The 16,983-nt window shown below is 58.5% G+C and overlaps 1 protein-coding gene across 6 annotated transcripts in view; it reads right to left on the reverse strand.

Annotated features, from left to right (window-relative positions):
- Positions 1-1,458: 1,458 nt before the first annotated feature.
- Positions 1,459-16,983, reverse strand: part of KCNH2 (potassium voltage-gated channel subfamily H member 2) — a 106,997-nt gene continuing 91,472 nt past the window's right edge. For all 6 annotated transcript variants that reach the window (XM_073334956.1, XM_073334955.1, XM_073334954.1 and 3 more), the window contains 8 exons: positions 16,654-16,853; positions 8,878-9,130; positions 8,276-8,469; positions 7,674-7,773; positions 5,879-6,127; positions 4,259-4,445; positions 3,556-3,703; positions 1,459-2,176 (listed from right to left, as the gene is read on the reverse strand). In XM_073334956.1, the coding sequence (XP_073191057.1) occupies positions 2,021-2,176; positions 3,556-3,703; positions 4,259-4,445; positions 5,879-6,127; positions 7,674-7,773; positions 8,276-8,469; positions 8,878-9,130; positions 16,654-16,853 (1,487 nt within the window). In that variant the 3' untranslated portion in view covers positions 1,459-2,020. The remainder of the gene's footprint in view (positions 2,177-3,555; positions 3,704-4,258; positions 4,446-5,878; positions 6,128-7,673; positions 7,774-8,275; positions 8,470-8,877; positions 9,131-16,653; positions 16,854-16,983) is intronic.

Consider the following 16,983-nt stretch of genomic DNA (forward strand, 5'->3'; position numbering starts at 1 on the left):
AGGGGATACGATCCCGCAGCCTGCCCGGCCTGGTGCCCGGGCGCAGCCAGCTCCCCCTGGCCCCACGCCCACCACCGAGCAGGGCAGGGCCTGCGCTGGGACCCCCCGACGCGGAGGGGCGCTGTGCTGCCAGGAGCCGGACACACTGGTGGGGCAGGAGGTGCAGAGAGCGGGCGGGGGGAGGGGCGAGTAGGGGCTGTGAAGTTGGGGACACACCAGGGGGTGCCGGGCTGCAGGGGGGTCCAATGGGGCGGGAGCCCTGGGCACCATTTCCTGAGAAGCTGCTGCTTGTAGTGTCCCCCCGCAGGTCTGGCCCCCCCATGCCAGGTAGTGCCGGCTGTGTCCCACAGCTGATCCCCCAGTCCAAGGTGCGGGGGGGGCCCACGCCCCAGGTGGGGACTGTGTGGGGACCCCCCCGGCAGAGCCGTGTCCCAGGCTGGCGCATGTCCGTGGTGCCCCCCCCAGGCGCAGAGGCAGATGGAGGCATCGTTGGCTGGTTTATTGGCGCGCTGGGGGGTCACGTGAAGGCGCCATGCGGGGATGTGGGGGAGACACAGACCGGGCAGTGCCCGCTACAGGACACGGCACAAGGACAGCACACGCCACTTGGAGCCTGCCGGCGGGTCGCTGACGAGAGCCCCCGGACCGGGCTGCTCCCCCCCCCACGGCGTGGAAGGGAGCCAGGGGCTCAGGGGTGCACAGCACAGCATGGGGAGAGCCCCCCTCCGGGGACAGGGCAGACTCCCAGCTGTCCCCCTGGTGGGGTTCGGGGCAGGCCAGGGGAGGGGGGGGTACCTGCCAGACAGCTCAGGGCTCCAGGGCGCAGCTGCCCCAGGGAGCCCCAAGGAGGGGGCTGGCTGGGGAACGGCAGCCCAGAGATGGGGCACGTGGGGGCACTGGCAGGAGACGGGTACGTGAGCAAGGGGCACCTTGCCAGCAGGGATGGTGAGCAGCCCATGGCCCTGCCAGTCACCTCCCCCCACAGCAGGGCCAGCCGCGTGCGCCCAGAGCGGGGCGCTGCCCCCCCACAGGGAACAGCCCCCCCAACACACACACAGGGAATGGGGCCCCCCTAGCCCCCCCATAGACACACACACAGGGAACAGCCCCTCCCCCAGACACACAAACACACAGAACAGCCCCTCTCCTAGACACACACATATAGGGAGCAGGGCCCAGACACGCACACAGGGACCGAACTCCCGTCTCCCCCCCCCATAGAGGGAAAAGTCCGTCCCCCCCAAAAAACTGCACAGGACCATCTCTCTCTATATACACACAGAACAGAACCCCCCCCACACACACTGCCCCCCCCCCCACGGAACAGGGCTCCCCCCGCCCAGGGAACAGGGCCACACACACACACTGCCCCCCCCCACGGAACAGTGCCCCCCCCAGGGAACAGGGATCCCCCCGCCCAGGGAACAGGGCGCACACACACACTGCCCCCCCCACACACACACTGCCCCCCCCCAGGGAACAGGGCTCCCCCTGCCCAGGGAACAGGGCCGCACACACACACAGAACAGAGCCTCACACACACGGTGCTCCCTCTCCCCCTGCCAGCGGCGCACACGGGTGCTCATATCAGGGTACACACAGGGCAGCCAGGCAGATAAGACCTGGGCACCCAGTGTGCTCAGCCCCTTTCGCCTGCCCGCCCAGCACCCACGGGGGCCAGCCCTGGCTGCAGGGGACCGCGCTGTGTTGGCCGGGCCCCGTGATACGTTCCAGGGTCCTGGGCCGCGGGTCCTTCCCCGGCCAGTCTCTGTTTCTTTGTACCGGTCTCAGGGCACAGCAGGGCACGCAGGGCACGCAGGGTGGGCGGGCCCCGTCCTGGATCCGTTAGGCCAGCTAACATCCTGGCCGTGTGGGCTTAGCCCGTGGCTCCTGCTTGGCTAGCGTGTGGCCAGGCCCTGGCCCAGGTGGCACTGGTGTCCTTGGGGGCGGGGAGGGGGCGGCAGCCCTGAAGCCCTGGCCCGCGTGCGCCGGGCTCCGGGCACCGTCCCCGTCCTGCCGATTAACTCCCCGGGTCGGAGCAGTGTCTCTGCAGGGTCTGTGAGTCCGGCGGCGGGGCCAGCTGTCCAGGGAGGGAGCGGCGCCGGGGGGGCGGCTCGCAGGGCAGCTCTGGGCTGGGCGGCTGCGGGAACAGGAACGGCACCGGGTAACTGGGAACCTGCGGGCGGGGGAGATGCTGTCAGGAGCCGCCCGCTGCCCAGGGAACCAGGCTGCCAACACCACGACTGACTGCAGCCCAGAACTCACCGAGCGACGGCGCTGTTCAATGCCACGGGGCACTGCAGAGGGGCAGGGCTGGGCCGGCAGGGGGCTGCGGGTCGGGAGTGAGGGGCGCCAGCAGAGCTCGGCGTGGGGAGCCCATGGCTGGGCCGCCAGGGGGCTGCGGGTCGGGAGTGAGGGGCATCGGCAGAGCTCAGCGTGGGGAGCCCATGGCTGGGCCAGCAGGGGGCTGCGGGTCGGGAGTGAGGGGCACCGGCAGAGCTCAGCGTGGGGAGCCCATGGCTGGGCCGGCAGGGGGCTGCGGGTCGGGAGTGAGGGGCGCCAGCAGAGCTCGGCGTGGGGAGCCCATGGCTGGGCCGCCAGGGGGCTGCGGGTCGGGAGTGAGGGGCATCGGCAGAGCTCGGCGTGGGGAGCCCATGGCTGGGCCAGCAGGGGGCTGCGGGTCGGGAGTGAGGGGCGCCGGAGGAGCTCGGCGTGGGGAGCCCATGGCTGGGCCGCCAGGGGGCTGCGGGTCGGGAGTGAGGGGCACCGGCAGAGCTCGGCGTGGGGAGCCCATGGCTGGGCCGGCAGGGGGCTGCGGGTCGGGAGTGAGGGGCGCCGGAGGAGCTCGGCGTGGGGAGCCCATGGCTGGGCCGGCAGGGGGCTGCGGGTCAGGAGTGAGGGGCACCGGCAGAGCTCAGCGTGGGGAGCCCATGGCTGGGCCGGCAGGGGGCTGCAGGTCGGGAGTGAGGGGCGCCGGAGGAGCTCGGCGTGGGGAGCCCATGGCTGGGCCGGCAGCGGGCTGCGGGTCGGGAGTGAGGGGCGCCGGCAGAGCTCGGCGTGGGGAGCCCATGGCTGGGCCAGTAGCGGGCTGCGGGTCAGGAGTGAGGGGCACCGGCAGAGCTCGGCGTGGGGAGCCCATGGCTGAGCCGCCAGGGGGCTGCGGGTCGGGAGTGAGGGGCACCGGCAGAGCTCGGCGTGGGGAGCCCATGGCTGAGCCGCCAGGGGGCTGCGGGTCGGGAGTGAGGGGCACCGGCAGAGCTCGGCGTGGGGAGCCCATGGCTGAGCCGCCAGCGGGCTGCGGGTCGGGAGTGAGGGGCACCGGCAGAGCTCGGCGTGGGGAGCCCATGGCTGGGCCAGCAGCGGGCTGCGGGTCGGGAGTGAGCAGCGCCGGTGAAGATCCCCCAGGGATCTCGGTTCGGTTTCCGACCCAGCGGCTGGGCGACCTGCCCCGTGTCCCCAGGGGCAGAGCCCTGGCTGGTGTCCGTCGATGGTTGGCCGCAGGGGGTGTGCCAGGCTGGCGCTTCGCGGTGGGGTCCCTGGAGCGAGGGGTCTCACCTGGGGGCAGGGCTGGCTGGGCGGTGGGGAGCGCTCGGGGCCTGGGGGTGGCGACGACACGGTGCTATAGGCCGGCGGCACCAGCCCGACCTGCCGCTGCAGCAGCTGCATGATGGCGCCCACGTCCGCAGCCATGCGGGTCTCCAGCCTGCCGGGAGATGAGGGGCTGAGCCGGGGGGGGGGCACCCCCAGCCAGCCCAGAGACACCTCCGGGCACGATCCTGCCCCCGCTGGGCAACGCCTCGGCCGGCAGGAGACACCACCCCCCGCAGACACCTGGCTAGGCCTGAGGTGCTGGAACTGGGGGGCCCCGGGGCCTTTCCCTGCCATGCCGCCTGTTCCCCGCCCCCCACCTGCCTCCCCAGGGCCTTTCTCTGCCATGTGCCCTATTCCCCGCCCCCCACCTGCCTCCCCAGGGCCTTTCCCTGCCATGCGCCCTGTTCCCCGGCCATCACCTGCCCCCCCAGGGCCTTTCTCTGCCTTGCCCCCTGTTCCCACCCCTCACCTGTCCCCCCAGGGCCTTTCCCTGCCATGCGCCCTATTCCCCGCCCCTCACCTGCCTCCCCAGGGCCTTTCCCTGCCTTGCCCCCTGTTCCCCGCCCCTCACCTGCCCCCCCCCAGGGCCTTTCCCTGCCATGCCTCCTGCCCCCACCTGCCCCCCAACTCCCCCTGCCCCAGGTGTATGAGCCGCCCCCTCCTCTACCTGTTGAGCTGCTGCTGCAGCTGGTCCAGCCGGCTCTCCACCTCGGAGCGGGGCCGGTGGCCCCGGGGGAGCAGGCCCATGCTGAGGCTGGCGTGGGCTGGGACGGTGCAGTGGGGCAGCTCCTGGCACTGCCGGCCCCGGCTCTCGCCCCAGAAGCTGAAGATGTTGGACACCCCCGAGAAGGCCCCTGAGCAGAGGGCAGAGACGGGTCAGGGCCGCGCCGCAGGGGGCAGGTGCCAGGGCTGGGGGCACGCGGGGGCTGCTGAGCTGTGATACAGAGACATCAGGTGGGGCTCAACCAACGCCTGGCACTGGGCCCAAGGGACCCACACCCCAAGCTGTGGGGCCCGCACCCCTTCCCCACTGTCCCTGTGGGGCCCACACACCTCCCCTGCTGTTCTTGTGGGGTCCACCCCCCTTTGCTGTCCCTCTGGGGCCTGCACCCCTCCCCCACTGTCCCTGTGGGGCCCACCCTGCTTTCCTGTCCCTCTGGGGCCTCCCCCTTCCCCTACCATCCATATGACATCAGCACCACTCCCCTGCTGTCCCTGTGGGGCCCACACCCCTGCACCGCAGTCCATATGGGGCCTGACCCCCCCCTCCCCTGCCAGGCCTGCCTCCACCCCCACCATCTATATGGGGCCCTCCCCCACTAGCGCCGTGGGGCCTGTGAGGAGTGGGGGCGCTGCGCGAGCGGCAACATCGGGGTGTCTCGTCCCCGTGCTGCTGATGTCGTGGGGCTGCGGCCGGCTGGCAGAGGGGCGCCGAGGTCGGTGCCTGCCTGTGGCCACGGACTCGCTCTGCACAAAGGGCTGTCAGGGGAGGGGCGTGGGCACCGAGGGGAAAGGTGTGGGCACCAAGGGCACCTGCCAGCCCAAGCCTCTTGCCCAGCAGAGGGGAGCAGGTTGCACAGGGCAGGAGCCCTGCCTGGCTTAGGAGAGGGATCTGGGGTGCCAGGGCAGGGGGCTAACAGGGAGCCCGGTGGGCAGGGGGTGTGCTGGGCGCGGGGCTGAGGAGAAGTGCAAGGGCCGCTTGCCCATCGTTAGCTGGTGCCCTTTGGGCAGGGGGCTGGGGGGGCCCAGAGCGGGGGCAGCGTGAGTGTTGGTGCCCAGGAACGTGCCTGAGAGGCCAAGGGGGATCGGGCGCTGCGGACAGGTGCTAGGTCGTGCCCAGGCTTGGCCTCGGTGCCCTGCCTCAGACATGACTGGGCGCAGCCAGCTGCCCATGGGCCAGGCCGGTTAGACACACGGCAGCATTGCTCGGCTGTGCTCAGTGTGGCCACTCCTGGCACTGGTCAAGGGGGGTGCCTGCAGGCCTGAGCCACCCCAGACAGTGACACCCCCACAGCAATAGGGAGCCATCAGGCCTGTGAGGAGCCTGTGCCCCCTGGCACCGGTTCCCTGGAGCCCCTCCCCTCCCTCCACACCACCCACCCCCGGCAACCAGTCCCCTGGAGCCTCTCCCCCCACAGCACCCTCCTGGAGCCTTCCCCTCCCTGTGGTGCCCACCCCATGGTTCCCATCCCCTCAGGGCACCTGTTCCTCATGGTGTCCCCCCCAGGCACCCAGCCCCAGGACTCTCCCCACACGGTGCCTGTCCTTGTGCCATGCTCTGTCCCACCTGAGAGGGGGCTGCAGTTCTCGCTGCCCTTGGGCTGCCCGTCACCCTGGCTGAGCAGCTCCCCATTGGCGCAGAAGGGTGAGAGCTGGCCGGCGCTGGCGATGGGCGTGGGGCGCTCATCCTCGTCGCTGGAGGGCGAGCTGGAGGGCTCCCACTCGGGCTGGTCCTCCGGGACCCCTGGCGCCTGGTGGTTCCGACCCGTCCGCAGTGGTTTCTGGCTGCTCCTCAGCTCCCCGGCGTTCTCCGGGTCTGTAGAGTTGGGGGCAGAGAGTGAGTGTTCCACAGAGCCAGGCTGGGGAGGAAGCACATCTGCTGGGGCTGGTGCAGGCAGGGCCATGGCTGCTGGCCGGGAGGAGCCAGCTGGGGGTCCAGTGCCAGGGCAGAGCCCCCTGTGCCCTGGGCGGGGCAAGGAGCCTGTGCTGGGAGACGGGTTTACTCCTGGGGAATTCTGCACCACTGCACACATGCCTAATTAATTAGCTGTGCACATTTTAAATTTTTTGCACAGAAAAAAGCTTCTGCCGAAATATTGCTGCAGTTCTGCCTTTTTCCCACCAGACGGTGCTGTGATGATAGAACAAAGCAGCAGCTCCTGGCCAGCTAGGGAAGAGAAAGAGCCTGCCTTTTTCGCTGCGCCTGTCAGGTCAGGTCAGGAGACAGGGGCAATGGGGAAACAGACAACGTGGGGTGCTGTGGGGGGTTAGACAGGGGCTCATAAGGGCTAGTGGGAGAGGACAGACTGGGGCGGCAGCTGAATGGGAGTGGAGGTGCAGGGCCACAGGGGGGGAAGGAGGTGCAGGGCCACATGGTGATGGGGGAGAGGGTGCAGAGCTATACAGGGACAGGGAAAAGGCTGGGTGGGGCACAGAGACACATGGGAATGGGGGATGGGATACAGGGAAACATGGAGACACGGGGAGGGTGGACAGGGACACATTGGGACCAGGGAGTGGCTGGGTGGGGGCACAGAGACATGTGGATGGTGGAGGGGGCACAGAGACATCTCGGGACAGAAGGAGGGGGTGCAGGGCCACATGGGGATGGGGGGGAGTGGGTGTCTGTATGGGGGTGGAGGGACACACGTGGACAGGTGGTGCAAGGACACATGGAGGTACAGGGACACATGGGAACAGGGGCAGATGTGCCTGACTGAATGGGAGAGGCTAAGGGTCAGCCAGGGTCTGCATGAGGGAAGCTCCCTACAATCCCCTCCCCGCAAAACCTGTTCCATACTTTTCTCACCCACACCCAACAACCCTCCAAGTTGACACACAGGCTCCTTCCCAGCTATTTGCTTCCCTCTCCGTCAGCTCCTCCGTTACCCGACTCCCCTCCAGCCTTTGCACTGCTTCTGGGGGTGCGGGAAATATGGTTCTGTACCGTAGGTTAAATGAATTCTTATTCACAGTTCTGTAGTAATATGCCTACTAAGGAATCTATTTGTCAAAAAACATTTCCTGAATCTTCATTCTTGTCTGTATTGTTACAGACTTACTTGCTGGTGGGTATTTTGAAATAAATGACCAAAAATAATTGAAACTGGTGTGATAATACTGTGTTATTCTGACAAATAAAATATGCAGAATTTTAAAATATTGCACACAGAATTTTTAATTTTCTGTTGCAGAATTTTTATTTTTTTGGCACAGAATTCCCCCAGGAGTAGGGGCTGGCATCCTGGGTGGAGACACTGACCCTGCGCTGGGAGAGGGGCTGGTGCCCTGGGCAGGGCACAAAGCCTATGCTGGGGGAGGCCCCTGGCCCCTCGAGCTTGCTGCCCCCCCCCGCCACTCACCCTTGTCTGTGCGCCGGCGGAAGGAGAGTTTGCGGCGCCGCAACCGGTTGAAGCTGCTGTCCAGCTCGGTGCTTCCAGGAGAGCCGGGGATCATGTTGGTCTGCAACAAAGGGGAGCGGTGAGCCGGGCTGGGAACTGGGGAGGGGGCAGGTGGGGGAGAAGGGGAAATGGATACACTGGTGGTTAGGTGGGTGGGGGCGCTGCTAGGTGGGGGACAGGTTGGTGGATGGCACAGTGGGTGGGTGGGTGAATACACTGGTGGTTAGTTGAGGGCAGGGTTGATGGCTGGGTGGGGATGGACTGGGGTCAGGGGCAGGTGGGGTTCTCCCCCTCAGCCTGGCAGAGAGCCCACAGAGGCCCCCCCAGACTGGCAAAGTCCCCCGGAGCTCCCCCCAAGCCTGGCTGAGTGCCCCCAAAGGTCTCCCTCCCACAGCCTATCTGAGTGACCCCGGAGCTCCCCCCAGCCTGGCTGATCACCCCCAAAACTCTCCTCCCTGGCCTGGTGCCCCCAGAACTCTCCCCACCCCGGCCCTGGCTGAGCACCCCTGGAGCTCTCCCCCCCCCGGCCCGTCACCCCCAACCCCTCCCCCCCCGGCTCTCACGTCGCGCAAGTTGAAGGTGATTTCCAGGCTGGCCCAGAAGCGGTCCGAGAACTCGGGGTACATGTCCAGCACCTCCAGCAGCTCCTCCCGCTGGATCTTGTGCAGGTCACAGTAAGTCAGAGCCCGCACGTCCGCATTGGACTTGCCCGGCCGCGCATACAGGTTCAGCGGCTCCCCGAAGATGTCGTTCTTCCCTGGGGGCAGCACGGCAGGGTCAGCGCAGGTCTCCCCCAGGGAATGGGCTGTGGGGCACATGCCAGGGTGGGCTGGGCAGGATGGGGGGGCACACAGCAGGGGTGAGCTGTTAGGTTCTCCTGGGCGCCAGGCTGGGGGCCATGCCATGGGGTGACATGAGGGACAGAGGGCCCCGACCTGGCTGGCAGTGCCCACCCCCTTGGCTGGCAGGGCCCATGCCCCCCCTGGTTGACAGTGCCCCCCCCATCTGGCAACATCCACTGACCCCCTGCAGCTCCCGCCGCCCCCCCAGTCTGGCATCGCCCATCTGGCAGCCTCCCCCCACCTGTCAGTGCCCACCCCTTGGTCAGCAGCGCCCACCCCCCTCGCCACGCAGCCCCCCAAACCTAGCAGCGCCCGCCCCTCACCAAGGATGGCCACCACCATGTCGCGGCGCAGGATCTCGATGGAGCCGCGGGAGATGAAGTAGAGCGCGGTGAGCACGTCACCGGCGTGCACCAGCGTGTCACCGGGTGGGGCGTGCGTGGTCTTGAACTTCATGGCCAGGGCGCGCAGGCAGCCCTTGCTGGCCCCCTGGAAGGGCCGGCAGCTCTGCAGGAGGCTGCGGTTCAGGTGCAGGCAGATGTCGGCCTGCAGGCACTCAGGGAAGCCCTTCAGCACCTGCGGGCGGGCGGGAGAGACCCTGTCACTGGGGAGGGCACCGCACAGCGGGGGCAGGGAGCGCAGGGCCCGGCCGTGGGCACAAGGGGGTGTTGGCACAGACGGCTGTGCCCATGGCCGTGTGCTGGTCTACATGGGCAATTTGGCTCGGTGCGTGTGTCTCTGGGTCTGTGTGTGAGTGTGTGCAGGTGTACACATTTGTGGGGGTGGGCACGCGCATGTGTCTGGGCGTGGGTGTGGGCCTCTCTGGCTGTGCAGGGGGGTGTCTCTGTGTGCGCGTACACGCCCGCAGATGTGGGGGGCTCTGCATGGCCACTGCACCTCAGTGCCCAGGGCGCTGCACCAGGCCCTGGGGATGGGCAGAGGGAGATGGCCCGGTTTGCGGGCGTTTTGCAGAGCGAGTGCCCCTCTGCCCAAGGTGCTGTTTGCTGCCAGTCACCCGGCTCTGGGGTGTCCAGAGATGGGCACAAACCCTCACGCTGGGGAAAGAGCCTCCATGCCTGGGGCTGGCGTGAGGGGGCCTGGGTGCTGTGCCCAGGGTGGGGTGCTGCGCTCATGCCGTGCCCAAGGTGCAGGACCAGGTGTGAAGTGGGGTTTTCCCCTTGTGATGGTGTACGTGAGCCTGTGTGCATCTAACTGTTCTGCATGAATACTGGGTGTGCCTCAGTTTCCCTGTGTATTGCACCATAGCCTAGGTGGTGGGGATAAGGGTGTGTGGCAGGGGTGGGCTGTTCTCCTGGGCATTACTGACATGAACTGTGACCATATAAATCATTGTTGCAACCACTGGTATATATTTGCAGCAAATATTGTACAAAGGTTCTCGTGTGAGGTGTCTATGGAGAGATATTGGTTTGCTGGTTAGGATGACGCTGTCTGTCTGTGTGTAGCATTTTGTAGCTGAAGTTATGAATATTGGCTCTGTCCTTGTCTCTCAATGTGTCTGATTCTAAGTAGCCTCAGTGACGCATCTGGTCAGGTTCTTAAGAAAGGACTCTTCTCAGTGAGTGCCTGCGATGTTATTGACATGAACTGGGACCGTATAGATCACTGTTGCAACCAAAGTCCTGTCGTGGCACCAAATCTCGTACAAAGGGGGTCAAATGAGGTGTCTCAGACAAGGTGATGGTGGGCTGGTTAGGATGATGCTGTCTGTGTGTGGGTATCATTTTTGTAGTTGAAGTTATGAATATTGGCTCTATCCTGTCTGTAGTTCAAACGTGTACTGTGCTTCTGGGTGACACCCCAGACAGGTTGGTGTCAGCTCTGCCCAGCCTGCTGGGTGGCCCATTAGGGACCATCAGCGATACAACTGACCCATTGCGAGAAGGCAGACACGCTTTGCAATTCAGCAAAGTATGCAGGGACTTGCCCATGTGACTCCAAACTCCATTTTGCTGTAATTTTCCACAATAAGAACACAGAGGGGTTCTTACACCTGGAAAAGTCTATAAAAGGCTGATGCCTCATCTCCATCTTGTCTTCAGTCCTGCTTCCTACCTCTGGAGGGACATGGCTACAAATGGAAGCTTTGAACAAAGGACAGAATGACCCATCCCAGCTGGGGATGTTCTCCAGAGACTTGATTTGAACCTGCAGTTTATTCCATCACTGCTACAAGCCTGAACCAAGAACTTCACCATTGCTGTGTGTCATAGATTCCATTGAACCCATTCTAGCTCTCGTCTCTATCTTTTTCCTTTTTATGAATAAACCTTTAGATTTTAGATTCTAAGGATTGGCAACAGCGTGATTTGTGGGTAAGATCTGACTTGTGTATTGACTGGGGTCTGGGGCTTGGTCCTTTGGGATGAGGAGAACCTTTCTTATTTTACTGGGGGGTTGGTTTTCATAACCATTCGTCCCCATAACGAGTGGCACTGGTGGTGATACTGGGAAACTGGGGTGTCTGAGGGAATTGCTTGTGTGACTTGTGGTTAGCCAGTGGGGTGAGACCAAAGTCCTCTCTGTTTGGCTGGTTCGATTTGCCTTGGTGTGCACAGAAACCCCAGCCTTGGGCTGTAACTGCCCTGCTTTAAGCAATTTGTCCTGATTTGGCACTCTCCGTTGGGTCCCACCAGAACCAGCATCGTTACAGTGCCCAATCAAGAAACACTTAACACACAATGGACTTTGGGAGACGCCAATTCACATCTGAGCTTTCCTGAGAACATTCAAACTAACATGTAAACACTGGCCTCCCGGCCTGCAAAACCGGACTCATGCATGGACATGTGACTTGCCCATGTGACTCCAGACTCCATCTTGTTGCTGTGATTTTGCACAGCAGAACAAAGGGGTTTCCGCTCACAAAAGAAAGAATATAAAAGGCCCTGGAAACCCCTCCATCTTGTCTTCAGTCCTGCTTCTGACCTCTGGAGGAACTTTGCTACAAACTGAAGCTCTGAATCAAGGACTGAATGACCAATCCCAGCTGGGGATGTTCTTCAGAGACTTGATTTGTGCCAGCAGTTTATTCCTAAACTAAAATTTATTTATTTATTATTATCACTGCTACAAGCCTGAACCAAGAACTTTGCCATGACTGGATGTCATTGATTCCATTGAACCCATTCTAGCTCTCATCTATATTGCTTTCTTTTTATGAATAAACCTTTATATTTTAGATTATAAAGGATTGGCAACAGCGTGATTTGTGGGTAAGATCTAACTGGTATATTGACCTGGGTCTGGGGCTTGGTCCTTGGTCAGAAGAATCTTTTTTCTTTTACTGGGGTATTGGTTTTCATAATCCTTCATCCCCGTAAGAAGTGGCTGCTGGTGATGATACTGGGAAACTGGAGTACGGCTTGTAAAAGTGTACCTGGAAAAGATAACTGTGATTTGCTGGAAATAGCTCAGGGTAGCGGGAAGAGCAGCAGTTTATCTGTGGGAAGTGGCAAGGTGCTCGGTAAGGAAAGTCTGGATGAGCCTAGGCAGCCTTGTGAGCTGATGGCTGTGTCTAGTCAGCAGGGTGGGAAGGCAAGGAGAGTGGAAGATGAGTGTCCCTGGACCTTACCTGTGAGCTGGGTGGAGAATTGTGACAGGGAAGGAAACGTGCCTGTGTCTGTCAGGGGTATTGACTTGCCTATGGAGGGAGCTACCCTGGTCTCCAAGTAGTTGTCTGTGAACAGACCTGTGTGCTGGGACAAGGGGAATGAGATCCCAAGCTGTGTGTCTGGGAAAGGAGAAAGTGTGTCCGGCTCTTCTTTGTCTGTGGAGCAGACAGAAGGGGCCTTTCAGCCAGGGATGGTTGAGGGTCGTGCAGTTGTCTCAGAGCTGGTTCTGGATTCAGCTAAAGCCCAGGAAGGGAAGGGTCCTAAGTTTGTGTCTGCTCGGGAGAATGGCCCTGTAACTAGGTCGCATCCAGTTAGTGTCATGGCAAAATCCCAGAAACTAGAAAATTCTGGTACTTGTATTTTGTCTGTTGCTAGTGTGTGTCTAGAAAAGGGTGTAGCAACTCTGTCTAATCAGGGTGAGATCCTAGCCAGGGCACAAGGAGAGCAGAAAGGTGATTTAATTGTTATCTACTGACAGTTTGAAAACTTGTAGCAAAAAGGAAAAGATTCCTGAACTTGTGTGTGGCAAAGGGAAGGAGAACGCTTCCAACCTTTTATCTAGGAAGTCTGTAAGTTTGCCTGAAAGGGGACTGTGCAGGAATTCGCCTGATGAGCCAAAGGTGATCCTGGATGTCAGTAAGACCCAGAGCTGTTGCTCAGGAAAGTGTTCCTTTAGAGCAGTGGTTCCCAAACTCGGGTTTGCAAAATGTTACAGGAGGTTCTCAGGGAAAAAATTCCTTAATGGTGGGCAGAGCTGTCCCTAGGGGACTTCCAAGAGCTAAGCAGATCAAAGCAAGCATATCTATCACACTGAGGAGATTTAAACTTCAAGACTCCTTATAAGAAATGGAAAGGGAGGTGGACATTTTTTTGCTGTTTTTAAAATTAAATAGGCAGCTAGTCTTGTTTTTTAAATTATTACGAAGAACAAGTTTAAGCTTTGTTTGTTTGCCTGGACTGCTCAAGCCCTGGATGCTTGTGTAGGAGGAACTCTTTGAGTTGGCTTCTTAAATCCCTTCATGCGGTTTCACATCTGATACTCCTGGATGAAACCTAGGAGCCTTGTCTTATAACAGGCTTATTCAAAGTGATACAAGCTCCGAAGGTGAGATCTGGTAAGAGTGTTTCTGTTTTCACTATGTAAGAAAATTAATACTGTAATTATTAATAATAGTGTGTAATAAGCATGTCATAAAAACAACAGTAATATTTCCAAGATCACTGCTTTTATCATTTATGCTGAGGTAAGGGAGGAAATCCCTGGAAATATTCATTTTTAAGAGGGGGTTTGCGAGACTTGACATTTTAGTGAAAGGGGTTCGCAGGTAAAGTTTGGGAACCACTGCTTTAGAGCAAGCCCTTGGTGAAGAGGGTAAGGGCAGAATTTCTGAGAGGAGTGAATTGTTACTTAAATAAGTTCCTGGGAAAAGGAATTCTCTTGGTAATCCGTGCAAGTAGTCTGCTGTAGCTGAAGGACGTGGAAGTGATTTAATCAAGGAAATTTCAGTTCCTAACAGCCAAAATTTTTCTGTGGTGAAGGAATCCACATATTTTCCTTTTGAAAGATCCAGTGTGGGTAGCTTTGAGGTCTCCGGTGGAGTAAAAGCTGTTAAGGAATTTAAACAGCTCTATGACCAAGTGGTTCTGTTTGGCCAGCTTGTTGGGAAGACAATGGCGTTGGAACGAACAGGAATGTGTCTGGGCTAATTCTTTAAGTGAGCAGGTGCTTCAGGGCCTGCAGTTGGTGAACACACCTTGCCAGCAAAGCAATTCCTGTGAGCAGGAAATTTCCATTTTCAATCTTCTAGGAAAACGTGGGGGGGAGGGAAAGACCGCTCCTGCTGAAGGGAAGAATTGAGTGTCCAGCCTTGAAACTGGTAGCTGCTGAGAAGTTAAAAGCTCGTGTCTGTGTTGATACAAATCGCCTGACTGATTGGGGGGAGAAAGACTCGCTAATAGCTGTTAGCACAGAGAGCACGCCCAATCAGCCAGTGAATTCTGTTACGCAAAAGCAATTAGGGTTTGATCCTTCAGGACAAGGAGGAAAAAGAGAACTTGATTTTGCAAGTTTGATTTTGCCAGTGGGAGAACACTTCATTCGATAACAGATCTGGAAGTAGCTATACTTGAACAAAAAAAACCTTCAGAAACAGACTTCAAAGACAGGTTTCAGAGTAACAGCCGTGTTAGTCTGTATTCGCAAAAAGAAAAGGAGTACTTGTGCAAATAAATTGGTTAGACTTCAAAGAGAAACAGCAGAACTAAAATTCATTTGCAAATTTAACACCATTAATTTGGGCTTGAACAGGGACTGAGAGTGGCTGGCTCATTACAGAAGCAGCTTTGCCTCTCCTGGAATTGACACCTCATCTATTGTTGGGAGTGGACCACATCCACCCTGATCGAATTGGCCCTGTCAACACTGGTTCTCCACTTGTGAGGTAGCTCCCTTCTCTTCATGTGTCAGTATATTTATGTCTGCGTCTGTAATTTTCACTCCATGCATCTGAAGAAGTGGGGTTTTTACCCATGAAAGCTTAAGTTCAAATAAATCTGTTAGTCTTTAAGGTGCCACCGGACTCCTTGTTGTTTTTGTGGATACAGACCAACACTTGATTTTGCAAAGGGAAGTCATAGGTTGACCCTAAGAGGTCCAAACCCCAATAGCGTTGAGCCAAAGGTGTGGCATGACAAACATGATCGTAGATGGACACTTGCGATGGATTTGTTGTTGTTGCTCATGGTAATTCTTGTAACTAATGTGTTGCTATTACCAAGAACTGTAAAAATGTCCAATGTGTCTAATCTTTTGAAAAAACCCTTGAACATGTTAAGAGTGACACATGAGATCAACTTTGTGTTAAACGGCCTGGTAATACTGACATTCCAAGCCTGACTGGCTATGTGAAAAGGGAAACTGAGGCACACTACCCTATTGCTTTCACGGCTAACTGCCAAGATTCCTGTACTATGGACAACATTAATATCTACATTGACTTGATGTTAATTGGGTTCCACACATTTGCCAGAGCTTGTATGGATAAAGTAGCTATGTTCTTTAGCTCTTGGCAAGATCACGAGACCTACAGGAACCATGCTGCAAGGGCAGATCCAATCCACTATTGTTCTAACCAAGTTTTACCTGGGGTCTGTAAAGAGATTCAATCATGTTATTGACCAGGACTTTGATAAACCATTTCTGTTATAGACTAATACGGCTTCTAACCCAGTACAAGCTGTAGTGAGACAGAACCCAGGATGGGGAGCTCTTGGGATGCAGTCAGAGATGTTTGTGTCATCTCCTCCTGCATCAATTTTCCATTGGGGGTGTGATGTTACGAGTGTAATATAATATCTCATTGAAAGGTGACCGGACCAGAAAGAGTTAATGAACTCCCAGACTGACCTGACCCAGGGCCGAACTTTAAAGAGGGGTTAGGAAGAGATGGCAATGAACAGAGCTGTGAAATGCAGCCGGCATTGTTAGAGGTAGAAGGGGAGATGTTTGTTCAGGTCTTGTGAGGTCAGCAAACAAGTCTTGTCTATCACTATGGCTTTAATTCAAAGATCAGAAAAGGAATATTAACATTTAGGAAGACACTGGAGTGAAATCGTATTATTGTCTGTATGTCTCTCTGAAGGTTGCGGTAACCAGTATCTGAACTGCTCAATGGATAAATGACCCTGTGCTAATTGCCAGGATGTTTGGGAGAAGGAAAGTGAAGCTGATTGTTTCTTCAGGCCAAAAGGCTGCTGGAAATGTATAAAGACCTTGGGACACAATCCTTCTTCATCTCAGATCTGCTTTGGGTTTCAAGAGGAGGAAACTTTGAGCCATAAGGATTGAGATCCCCAGTCGCTGACTGGAGTCACCCTGAACATGGACATTGGACTATAACCTCTGGACTATTTCTAAAAGGACTTTTGGCCACTACAAACTCATCTCTGCTACGTATATGACCTCAAGAATTGAACTCAAGTCTGTCTGTATAATGATCTTTTAACCAACACACTCTCTCTTATTTTTTAATACATTTTAGTTTAGTTAATAAGAATTGGCTATAAGCGTGTATGTGGGGTAAGATCTGAGTTATCATTTGACCTGGGTCTGGGGCTTGGTCCTTTGGGGTCAGGAGAACCTTTTCTTTTATATGATGAAATAAGATTTTCAGAGTTTATCATCCTATGTTTGACAGGTGTGTCTGAATGGAGGCCTGAGGCTGGATACTTTAAGGGAACTGTGTTGTTTGGACGTTTGAGTAACCAGGGAGGTGCTGTAGAAGCTGTTTTGGGCTGGCTGGGTAAGTATTGGAATATCCACCAGCGTTGGGGTTTGTCTGCCCCCGTCTGTTTGCAGATCACCCTCACTGAGTGACCTCAGCGGGCTCCCACGGGCATCGTCACACCGCGGGGGGCGTCGGGGAGCCGGCCGTGCTGAGTGCGGGGGCGGTGCTGCGCGCTCACCGCGTTCATGTCGATGCCGTTGGTGTAGGACCAGGCGTGCTGGAAATACTCCTCCAGCCGCTGGCGCAGCGGGTTGGGGATCTGGTGGAAGCGGATGAACTCGCGGACACGTAGCATCTGGGTGTGGTAACGCGCGGTGCCCGAGTAGAGGCGCTGGATGATGGCCGAGACGTTGCCAAAGATGCTGGCGTACATCAGGGCTGGAGGCAGAGAGGCAGCAGTGAGCATGCGGACGCACACACACGCACACACAAATACGCAGCCCCCTTCCCCGCCACACCTCCCAGCAGGCGCCCCTGGGGCAGGTGGTCTGGGACAGGCGCGGGGCAG

This window comes from Lepidochelys kempii, chromosome 2 (assembly GCF_965140265.1).
Source record: "Lepidochelys kempii isolate rLepKem1 chromosome 2, rLepKem1.hap2, whole genome shotgun sequence".
In the NCBI taxonomy this organism is placed as follows: domain Eukaryota; kingdom Metazoa; phylum Chordata; order Testudines; family Cheloniidae; genus Lepidochelys; species Lepidochelys kempii.